Source organism: Ceratotherium simum, chromosome 25 (genome assembly GCF_057802395.1).
Source record: "Ceratotherium simum simum isolate JZ-2026a chromosome 25, ASM5780239v1, whole genome shotgun sequence".
In the NCBI taxonomy this organism is placed as follows: domain Eukaryota; kingdom Metazoa; phylum Chordata; class Mammalia; order Perissodactyla; family Rhinocerotidae; genus Ceratotherium; species Ceratotherium simum.
Genome location: NC_141924.1, coordinates 20728219 through 20740310, shown reverse-complemented (window position 1 = coordinate 20740310; position 12092 = coordinate 20728219). Strand labels below are relative to the sequence as shown.

Here is a 12092-nt window from a genome sequence, read left to right as displayed (position 1 = left end):
TTTGACCCTGATGTGGACTTACTCTGCAGGAATTGAGAAACCTCTTCCAGCTGAGGAATGTTATCTTCGCAGAAGCCACAGTACTTTTCCAGAAGTGGGAAAATGTGATTGTGCTCGTAGCAAGCGTGGCTTTTATACAAGGACTTCAGGGTCCTGAACACCGTGCCCCATGTTTTCTTTTCTTCCTCCGTGTATTCCACTCGAGGGATGGGCTGCCCACTAGAACACAGGCACGAAATATTTGTCTCCAGGAGGGCAAGTGCAGAGTTGAGGACAAAGGAACATGAGTAGAGGGAGACGGGTCCAGAGTCTGTGAGCTGCCACTACCCAGACTACAGTGGATTTCATAAGTTACCTGAAACAGGAAAATTCTATTTCTTGATATAGGAAATAGTCATCTGATTTGGTTAAGCAACAGTACAAGCTCCCACCTCACCAGCTGCGCCAAGGATTTGCTCCTACTTTGGGAAATCACTTGGCCTTTCTGCTCTCCTTCTTCTCCAACTGTTTACCCAGGGTGGAAATTCACTTACCTTCAGGGGCCAGGCAGGTAACATAAATGTGTAAAGTAGCAGGTATAGACAATAGGAGGGTGGGGCTGAGACAACTGAAGAATGCCTCTTTCTAGAAGAGACATCCAAGTACAGTATAGCAACTTCGTGTTTTGTATTATGTCAACTACAGCAATTATATCTTTGGGCTAAAGTGGATTTAATACGTGCACATGAGTTTGAGACCCCTTGTTTGGTGGACATGCCCTTGCTGGGTTTGATATTTCTCTCCTGGGAAGTTATCAAGGTATTTAAATGCATGTTAGGTATAAGATACACTGACCTAGTACTTTCTGCTATGACATAATAGAACTACAGGGACTTGTTAAAATGCATGCGTTGGACCCTGCCCCATAGATCCTGAATCTGTGGGGGAGGGGAGGCCCCAGGCATCTGGATTCCAATAAGCTCCCAGGTGACTTTAAGAGTCATTAGTTCAAAAGGTCTTTGTGAAAACCATCTGAGAATGAGCTGTGTTCTGAACAGGGAAAACAAATGAAAACCAAGCAAAGCCTGACTCCAAAGACCAGTGACTGTTCTCTGGGCTGCAGGCCTGATCCCTAATAGGGTACACAGTGTCTGGGACAAGGCGAGACTGTTTACCTCAGAATTATGGACCATCATCAGGCTCCAAACTCTGTCCCTCCTGCCCTTTCAGAGCTGTAGCTCACCCAAGGACAAGAAAGCAGAGTCATTGTTATGTTCCACAATGGTGGGCAGGGATTAGGGAAAAAAGACAGATTTTTGCTTAAGAATTGAAAGCAAGACAAACTCAGAAGGTCGTGTAATGGCCAGCAGAGATTGTGAAAGGAACATCAAGTCAGGTCCTGCCTCAGGATGCACCATTATTTCAGGGCTAAGTGCTGATAGAGGAAAAAGAACAGACTTTGGAAACAGACAGAAATGGGTTAATACTTGGCTCTGTCACTTCCTAGCTATATGGTCTTGGGCAATTTAGTAAACCTCTCTGAGCTTAGTTTGTGCAGCTGTTAACCAATAATAAGTAAGTATTCGGAGGGTATTGAGGAGAATTAAGTGAAATATTATGTATAAAGTACCTAACATTGGTGCTTACAAATAATACCATTGGGTAATTGGTAATTACCATTACAAATGATTCTTATTTAAAAAGAAAGGTATCTGCTATTTTAGCAACAAATTTTCAAGAGATAGTAATATCCTGGGCACTGAGATGTCTCCCTGGTTGCTATTTTAGGTGTACAATATCCACGCCCCATTCTTCCAGTAGAGCACCCTCCTCTTGTCTCAGTCTGTGAGGTTCAGGTGGGAGGGAGACTCCACTCCTACCTTCAGAGGTGGGCATGTGACCAAGCCCGGCCAATTAGAGCATCTCATTCCCTTGGCTACAGTGACTGTGGCCAAGTCCTGCAGAGCCAAGTCCTACTTAGAGCCAGTCAGACTCAATTAAAGAACATCTGTTGATTCCGCTGGAAAGAGGCAGAATCTCTAACTGGGTTGGGATGTCAGCCTGGTGGTTCTGGGGTCCACCTCCAAGAGAGATGAGGACAATGCCCGAGAGCAAGGCCAAGACAGAGGACACTAGAGTCAGAGAGAGAGAACGAGACACTGAGTTCCTGGGCCACCTGTGCCTAAACTACTCTCCCCTTAAAATTTTCACTAACAGGAGCCAATCAAGTCCCCCTTTATGTTTGAATTGACTTGTAGCTGAAAGATGCAAACTCCTATAATCCATTTAGTGTATTATTAGATAAAATTTTAAAGCCCACCTCCCATCCCGGTAACATAGTCCCCACACACATGTAATTATTACCAAAACAAATAATTTGGTGCCTCAAACACAATAGTGATAGTAATTTGTCAGTGCCTCTTCAAACTGATGTTTTAAGACTTTTGTTAAATATTCTTCAGGAGGAGAGTCAGAGCATTGCCTGGCAGATGGGCAGAGAAGAGGGTGGCTAGCAGTGCTAGCTGCTTTCTTATTGTCTCCAGTAATTCAGCTCTGGCCCCAAACACACATCTCAAAACAAAAGCCCTGTAGCTAACCAGACCCACCATCTCATTCACTACTCCCATTCTCTTTGGCTGGTAAACTTCTATTCCACCTTCAATCTCAGTCTAAACTTCACTGCCTTCTGATCCATTCCGCCCATCTAATTATATGGCATCACGACACTTGTGTTTTGACTTTGGTAACACTGGTGGCATTATTGTTATTTTTGTCATTGTCTGTCTTCCCAGTATTCCTCTAGAGGACATAGACTTTGTTGATCTTGCTCTTGGGGTAGGTTCTGGAACTTAGTAGACACATTTTGCCAACTGATCAATATCCTGTGATTCTGATTCACGAGGCAGGAGTTTGATCCCCATGTGGAATAATGACTGGGAAGATGAAAGAGACCCACATGTGGAAGCTGTTGGCATGGAGGGTGGGGGAAGCCAAGGAGGAGGGCCAAAGTTGATTCCTGAAAGACGTCACAATTTCTGAGGTGGGAGGAAGAGGCCAGAGGAGACTGAGAAGAAGCCTCAGAAAGGAAGGCGGAACACCTGCAGAGGGTGAACACAGTCAATTCTTGTTACTTGCAGTAGTTCTGTTCCATAAAGTGACCATGAACTCTGAGTGAGTGAATACTGAACCATGGTTCCTAGGGGAATACACGGCTGGACACCCATGAGCTTCTGGTCACAATATCTTCAAGTGCTTCTGTTTAAAGATGCCTTATTGAATATACATGGTTGATACCTTAACACTGAACTCACATCTAACGACACTATAATTCATGCCCGAACAAAGCTTACCTAACACACATACTTTCTGCATAAGGGACATCAGAGCCCTCTTGCACTTAGAAGCTCTAGACAGCACTTCACCAATATGCAGGGGCGGGTGGCCATTTTAAACAGCAAAACTACCAACAAAAAGTACAAAAATTCCACAAATGTTGCTCTAAACAGACCTCAAAATAATACTGGTTTACAGTATAAGAGCTGAAACAAGGCAGAATCACCTTGTTCAACCTCAGCTGGGAACTTGTGCATCAAGCAACTTAAATTTTTCCCCTCTGCACATTTAGCAATGATTGTGGAAGTGCCACAAGTATTTACTCGGGGGTCTCAAATAAATTTAAGCAAGTAATCCTTGAATAATGAGAACCAACTGTGTCAGATACTGGGACAAGAGACCATTTCAAAGAAGGAAGGAATGCAAACAGCATCAAAAGTTGAAAAGAGATGGGCTCAAATAGACTTCGAATTTGAGAATAAGTTCAGCCCCTAACTAGCCACATGACCTTGAGCACATCACTTAACTACCTGGGAATCATCCATAAAAGATGGGAAATTGGAAGATCTCTAATGTTCCTCTGAGAGCCAGCCATCTATGGATGGTTTTCAATAATCAATTTAATTTATTTAATTAACATCCAGGATGATGAGGCATTCAATCAAGTTCACACTTCTTCATTAAGTTTAACGTTTTTATGGAAAGGAGGTTGAAGAGGATCAGTTTCTCTCCTCAAATCCCAACAGCCAACAAGTTAGTGAATACATCTCCTAAGCAGGATTATATGGAGAAGTGCCATCTCCTGACTCTGAGAGTCCCTGGACACTAAGGGAAGTCGTTGAGAACAATTTTGGAGCTAAAGAAACCTGAGTTCAAAACTGGAGTATGCCACCTATAGTTATATGACCTTGGCAAGTTACTTTAACTATTTTAAGCTTTAGTTTGTCCATCTGAAAAATGGGGAGTTATTAATAAAACTAAATGAAATAACATAAAGCATTTAGCAAAGCCCCAGACTTAGTGAGGAGATCATAAATATGATCTATTATTATTGACTATCTGAAGAAGTACTCTTGTCTGTACCTAATTTGATGGTGTCCCCTGTATTTGATGGTCTGTGCCTGACCACGCTACGGCAAAGATGGGGGCAAGGAAGAGAGGTCACCATATTCTGTGATTCCTGCTTTTCACAAGCCAATGCCCAGATGGGTCTAGATCTGACCAAGGTCAGCACAGTTCCGGATTCTTCCACTACCAAGGAGTCATTCAGAGCAGGGAATGTTCTCATTTTCTCTGAAAGTCATTCCATTTGGAAGGTAACTTTGTATTCCGTATACAGAGCCCTATGAGCTCTTTTATCTCCTTCATATTCTATCAAAGCTGTCAAATACCACTACCTCAGTGTTCTGGTCAACTTTTAAGTTTCTTCTTGCTCACATCTTTTCTCATGCCCTTACCTCAGAGATGGCGCTCAGGCCCCAAAACACTTAGTTTCCCGTGGTAGCATTTCTGTAGCTCCTAAGGACTCAAAAGAACAAAACAGTTCTCTTCCCAAATAACATATTCCATATTTGCATTTTCCTTTGGCTAAAATAGGGTTGAGGAGGAGCATAGAATCCCAGACAGAAAAAAATAAACTTATCCTAAAATTGCCCTTCGCAGCTGGGTCAGATCAGATAAAAGCAGAATGCTGAGGCTTGGCTTGCTAAAACCTCAAATGATTCATTATTTCAGTAAAGCAGCCAACCCCTTCTTGAATGTAAATGATTCTCTTTTTCCTTCTTCCCTGTTTAATGCGGAGAATACCAGAGGCTGTTTTATTCGGGACTGGGGCCTTTTATAATTACTTAGACAGCACTGCGTAATTACACAACAAAGCTTGGGAGAGAGCTGGGCCCAGCGCAGTGGGTAATTTTGTTTTGTCTAGCGGCAATTTTTTTTTTAAACACGTGTTATTAAAGGGAGGGTTTAAACACACACACACAGAAGGCGGGACACTCTATTCTGGTATTTTCCAACCTTGGGCAAGGGACAGGTAGGGCTAGGAGAGTGCTCTTCTCTCCTCCCCGCAACAAGCAGAGCAGACTTACTGTCGATAGTTGTAGGCGATGTCAGCAAAGTGCTTCCGCCTTTCTCGGTACACAGGATCTTTAAAACCCTAGGAGAAAGGAGACACTTGATTTCTCAAGGCTTGGGTGGGAGAGGTCTGGCGTATCTCTGCATGCTTTGAATGGGGGCTCTTGAGCCCTGACCATGCACCTGTCTTCCTCTGATTATACCCTGATAATAAAGTCTCAGTTAAACTGAGGGTATGCTCTCCCACCAGATATTATGAATGACACATTATTAGCAACACCTTCAATTCAGTGTGACCCTCTTGGCCAGGGGATTCCAAAGTGCAAACAGTGTACAGGTTTTAAAGAAGAAAGACAAGTACTATATGATTTCACTCATACATGGAAGATAAACAAATAAACAAACAAACACATAGATATGGAGAAGAGATTGGTGGTTACCAGAGGGGTGGGGAGTGGGGAGAGAGTGAAAGGGGTAAAGGGGCACATGTGTGCGGTGATGGATGGAACTAGACTTTTGGCGGTGAGCACGATGTAGTCTATACAGAAGATGAAATACAAAGATGTACACCTGAAACTTACATAATGTTATAAACCAACATGATCTCAGTAGAAAAACAAAAGAAATCTCATCTATAGCATTTCTAACTTGTAAACTTGTTAAATTAGCCAGAGTTAGTGGATAGATGTCTATGATGAAAAATATACAATATCCACTAAATTCCTAACCAATGGCAAGTGTCTAGCACTGCCGCCCAACTTCTTGGTGGACAAACAGGTATATGTTTGCTGCTATTGCAGCTTATAAAAATACCACTTATTTAGTGCCTACTATGTGCCAGTCTGTGTGTGCTAGGAACTTTTTTTATTTATAATTCTCACAATGGTCTTGTAAGGTAGACCAGCATGATTATCTCTTCCTTCCAGAATCAACAGTGGCTCAGGGAAGCGGAGTCAAGTGAAGGTGAGGCCAGGACTTGAATTACTCAGTTCCAAGCTCTTTTCACTACACTTTAGTATTGTCAACATTTACAAGGTGGCAGGGGCTCAACTAACTGAGAAATATGTCTCAGTATTTAAGAAGGATGACAATCATTTCTCCTCTGAGGCTGACTTGCAGGCAGCCTTTCTCCAACAATTCGTAAGCAGCACATTTCTGAGAGAAGAGAGTTTAAGTGTACCTTTTGGTATTGAGGGGGCATGTTCCCTAGTCAGAGGCAATCCCAATTGATTAAAAGAGCATTTTCCCTATGTTTTCATCATGGAATTTTACCGTTTAAGGTCTTACATTTAAGTCTTTAACCCATTTCAAGTTAATTTTTGTGAGTCGTGTAAGATAGGGGTCTAATTACATTTTTGTGTGTGTGAATATCCAGTTTTCCCAACATCATTAATTGAAGAGACTATCCTTTCCCCACTGAGTGTTCTTGGCTCCCTTGTCAAATACTAGTTGACCATATATGTGTGGGTTTATTTCTGGGCTCTTGATTCTGTTCCATTGGTCTGTGTGTCTGTTTTTATGCCAGTACCATACTGTTTTGATTACTATAGCTTTGAAATATAGTTTGAAATTAAGTAGTGTCATACCTCCAGCCGTGTTCTTCTTTTCTTAGGATTGCTCTCTGACATTGGTTTTGGCAATGATTTTTTGGATATGACACCAAAAGTACAAGCAACAAAAGTAAAAATAAAAAAGCAAAACTACATCAAACTAAAATGCTTCTGCACAGCAAAAGAAACAATCAACAAAATGAAAGGGCAACCAATGGAATGGGAGAAAATACTTGCAAACCACATATCTAATAAGGGGTTAATACCCTAAATGTATAAGTAACTCATACAACTCAGCCAAAAAACAAATAATCCAATTAAAAAATGGGCAGAGGACCCAAAGAGAAATTTTTCCGAGACATACACATGGCCAATAAATACATGAAAAGATGCTCAACAACACTAATGATCAGAGAAATGCAAATCAAAACCATAATGAGGTGTCACTTCACACCTGTTAGAATGGCTATTATCAAAAAGGCAAGAAATATGCATTGGTGGGGATGCGGAGAAAAGGGAACCCTTGTGCACTGTTGGTGGGAATGTAAATTGGTGTAGCCACTATGGAAAAGAGTACGCAGGTTCTTTGAAAAATTAAAAATGGAATTACCATATGATCCAGCAATCCCACTTCTGAGTATATATCCAAAGGGAAGAAAACAAGATCTCAAAGAGATATCTGCTCCCATGTTCACTGCAGCACTATTCACAATAGCAAAGATATGGAAACAATCTAAGTGTCTGTCAATGGATGAATGGGTAAAGAAAATATATATATATATATATATACACACACACACACACACACAATAGAATATTATTCAGCTATAAAAAGAAGGAAATCCTGCCATTTCCAACAGCATGGGTGGACTGCGATGGTGTTATGCTAAGCAAAATAAGCCAGACAAAGACAAATACTGTATGATCTCACTTATATGTAGAATATAAAAAGTCTGAATTCATAGAAACAAAGTAGAATGGTGGTTGCCAGGGGCTGTGGGGTGGGAGAAAGGGGGAGATGTTGGTCAAAGAGTACAGACTTCCAGCTATAAGATGAATAAGTTCTGGGGATCTAATGTATTATATACTTGAAAGTTGCTAAGAGAGTAAATCTTAAATGTTCTTATCACATACACATACACACAAAAATGGTAATTATGTGAGGTGATGGATATGTTAACTAACCTTATTTTGATAATCACTTTGCAATATATATGTGTATCAAATCATCACATTGTACACCTGAAACTTACCCAATGTTATATGTCAATTATATCTCAATAAGGCTGGAAAAAAATGGTATTTTACAAAAATTTGATTATAATCTGAATTTTAGAAAGATAAGAGACTAGCATCATTACTGTAGAACCTTACCTTGCTCCTTCCAACCATTTCCCAATAAGCCGTGACATCTACCACCTTAGCTTGCAATTTCTCTGCCCCACTATCCCTCCAAACCAAAGTGTTAATGAATCATAAACAAGGCCTTGTATCATGGAGTGTAGTATTTAAAGGAGTCTTTTAAAAGTATAAATACTCCCTGATTTCAGATATTGTTTTTTGTTTTGTTTGATTGGTTAGTTGGTTGGTTGGTTGTTTTTTTTAAATCAGGGTCTACCAGTAATTCCAAAGAACCAGGGGTCCATGCATCTAATGTAATTTCACCTGAAAATCTGTGGCATAGAGTCTGACATACAGAAAGAACTACAAATACTTGTTGAAAGAGGGAAGGAAGGAAAGGAGAGAGGGAAGGAGGGAAGAAAGGAGTTTTCTACTTTGCTTCCTAGGATATATTTTGAAAAATAGAGAAATCCAAATGTTTCACACTGGAAAAGTAAAGTAAAATTACCATACATTTTTTATTCCAAACCTAAATCCCAGACAAATTAAGTAATTATTCAATTTAGAAAAGATTCTATGACATGGTTATTACAAAGTATAACTCTACTGGTTTCCCTAGAGCACTGAATGGTTTTGAATCATTAATTACAGGTAGGAAAGCTTAGGAATCTTAAAACTTAAAACTACTGTTGGGCCCACTTCTACTGGGTGAAGATAAGTTGCTTTGGGATGATACAGTAAGAAAATTGGGCAACATGATTTGATTTCCAAGCAGCACTAAGATACCCTTTTAGGAACATGTCTACTGGGCTAAACGAAGGACACATCTCCATAGTTAGGACTCAAAAAGAGTCCTTAGATCCAGTAGGTATCAACTATGTTGGAGGGAATATATAAATATATAAATGAAATGATGGAAGAAATATTCTAAAGTCTAACAAATGTTATAAAAATGAGAAACAGTCACTGTTTTATTCTTCTATACTAGTTATACTTTTGAAGTTTTCTATTGTGAGTGTGGATTTCTTTAATAATTAGAAAAAAGTAAAATAATATTAAAAATCCATCTCAAATCATTACGGGAAGTGGCAGCAGATTCACACGGGAAGGGAAGGGTTCTAACCATGGTCCTTTCCAGCTCAAAGTTTCTAAGAAGTTCATCATCAGCCTGCAAGGGGACCCTACCAATTAGGCTGCACGGACTTCTGCCCTCTCAGTTACCAGTGGAAGGGAGCTGTAGTCTTGAAGTCCGTTTCTTGGGAATTTGGCCTTGCACCCTTTGGGCTGCCAGGTGACCACAGGGCCTCTGCAGCCACGTGGAATACACATTGAATTAAGCTACAGTTGGTGATGACTAATCACCCTGTCTCAATTTAGACTAATAGCAGCAATTTCAGTAGCACTGCATGTAATTTATTTATAATCACTCTGTCTCAATTAAGCTAATAGCAGCAATTTTGGTTGCACTGCATGTAACCAAGTATGTTTTGACAGGAAAATATATTGTTGGTGAAGGAGCTATGAAGGGGAGGGGGAAGAGGGGAGGAGTGGATGAAAGAGAGTGGAGAGAATTCTACAGGATGCAAAGTTATAAGATCACCTGCAGTCTACACACAATTACTTTTTTTAATCTCAGAATTTTTGTTACTTGGGCTTTTGAAGTGTGTGATTTTGTTTTTGTGGGAGTTTTGGGGAGAGGGTAACTATATGGAAAAGTCTTCTGTGTATTCTTCTAGACTGAGACCTTTGTTTCACCATTTCTTGATATCATGGCTGAGATGAAACCTCAGAAATGCCATGGTTAGACTAGTGAGGAGAACAGAGGTTTTAAAATCAGACAGGTTGGGGTGGATTACTAACCCTTTCAGTCACTAGGAGTATGGCCTGAGGTTGGTCAGTTCACCTCTCTAAGAGCCTTAGTTTCTTCATCAGCAAAATGAGACAGTTAATGGTAGCTACCTCAAAGGTTTGGGTGGATTAGATTAAGTAATGTAGGCAGAGCCTCAAGTAAAATTCTGAGTACAAAGGAGACACTCAAAAAATGATGCATTTGTGCAAAATGATGGGAAATCCAAAAACCAAGAAGTCTGGCTCAGAACACAAAAAGGATATATTCTGGAATGGGTCAGTGAGCACCATCACCCATCCTTGGGCTTTTTAAACAACATCTATAGAATTCTTACCTTGCTATTTACATTTCTTCCAGGCCAATAATGAGAGGCTTTTTGCCTTATATCAGTCCCAAGCCAAATGGAGGAAGGATGGCACAGAGGAGGCAAGAGGTTCCCAGTAGTATTTGTTAAGTGTCTGCCATTGCCATCCTGTAGACACTGGCAAAGATTTGCAAACCAACAGACAAAGGCGGTGCTGACCACGCCCTCTCCCCTCACCCACTCTGCATTGCTGGCCATGGTCACCACCACTAAGGCCAAGAAACCTATTCTGGAAGGGATTCCGATGCCTGTTGCCCAAGCCAGTAACCTGGGAGTCATTGTTTTACATGTCTCCTCCTCCCTTCCTTCACATCCAATAATCGATTTTTTTGTTTTGTTTTGGTGAGGAAGATCAGCTCTGAGCTAACATCTATTGCCAATCCTCCTCCTTTTTTTTCCCTTTTTCTCCCCAAAGCCCCAGTAGATAGCTGTATGTCATAGTTGCACAGTCTTCTAGTTGCTGTATGTGGGATGCCACCTCAGCATGGCCGGACAAGGGGAGCATCAGTGGGCGCCCGGGATCTGAACCCGGGCTGCCAGTAGCAGAGCGTGCGCACTTAACTGCTAAGCCACAGGGCCAGCCCCCAATAATCGATTTTTGTCCTGTCTTCCTTCCACATATCTTGAGTCTGTCTTTTTCAGTTTATTCTCACTGCTATACCTTAATTCAGACTCCCATAATTTCCTGCCTGGACTACTACAACTGCATTCCAAGTGGTCTGTCTTTGTGTCCTCTCTGCATTCCTCCCTTCAGTCAAAGTAAACTTAGAAAATGCAGATCCGGTGAGGTCACTCCCCTCCTTAAAAGCCTTCAATGGCTTCTCTTTACTTTTAGGATAAAGTCTAAAATCCTTAACACAATCTACAAGACTTTATATGATCTGGCCCTGCCTATGTTTCCAACTCTATGCTGAGCCACTCGTCTGTATACTATGTTTGCAAATTTGTCCAAATTGGTCTTTCTTTAATTCTTTAAGCATGCCATGCTTTTTATCACATTAAGGCCTTCACACATGCTGTTCCCTTTGATTAGAATACTTTTCTCCACTCTCTGACACCAACAAGCTACTACGCGGTCTTTCCCTCTTGGTTTAAACTGCACTTGTAGAGACCTTCCTCGATTTTTCCAAAGTTTATTGGTTTCCCCCTACAATACGCTCCCTCAGCAACCTGAGTGTTTCCTCTTTCAGACAATCATTACACTTGTTAATAATTATTAAACTCAGGAAGCTGTTTGTCTCACTTATCACTGGATTTCCAGTGCATAGCATACTCCTGAGTAGGAACTGTTAAGAAAAATTATGCAGCACTTGGGAAAAAAGGCAAAAAAAAGTTACTGGGCGCCTTTTCCAAGTCATAGTAGATCACTGTCTAAGGATCATAGGCTCGCTGTACGCTCTGGGGGGAGGTATATTTGTTTGATGTACAATTTACGAGTTAGTGACTTTTAAAAGTTCGATGCTGACTTACAGAAGATTGATAAGTTGCAAAATATTTATTTTATGATCAAGTTGCAAATGACTTCTGTCCAGTAGAAAGGATATCACTCATGATTATGGCTTTATTGCCTTCTAGCACATTAAAGATTTGCATATCCATC

The 12092-nt window shown here is 40.8% G+C and overlaps 1 protein-coding gene across 1 annotated transcript in view; it reads right to left on the bottom strand.

Annotated features, from left to right (window-relative positions):
- Positions 1-12092, bottom strand: part of PAH (phenylalanine hydroxylase) — a 68490-nt gene that overhangs the window by 16294 nt on the left and 40104 nt on the right. The window contains exons 5-6 of the mRNA XM_004418036.3: positions 5403-5470; positions 23-219 (exon numbers count right to left, since the gene is read on the bottom strand). Of these exons, the coding sequence (XP_004418093.1) occupies positions 23-219; positions 5403-5470 (265 nt within the window). The remainder of the gene's footprint in view (positions 1-22; positions 220-5402; positions 5471-12092) is intronic.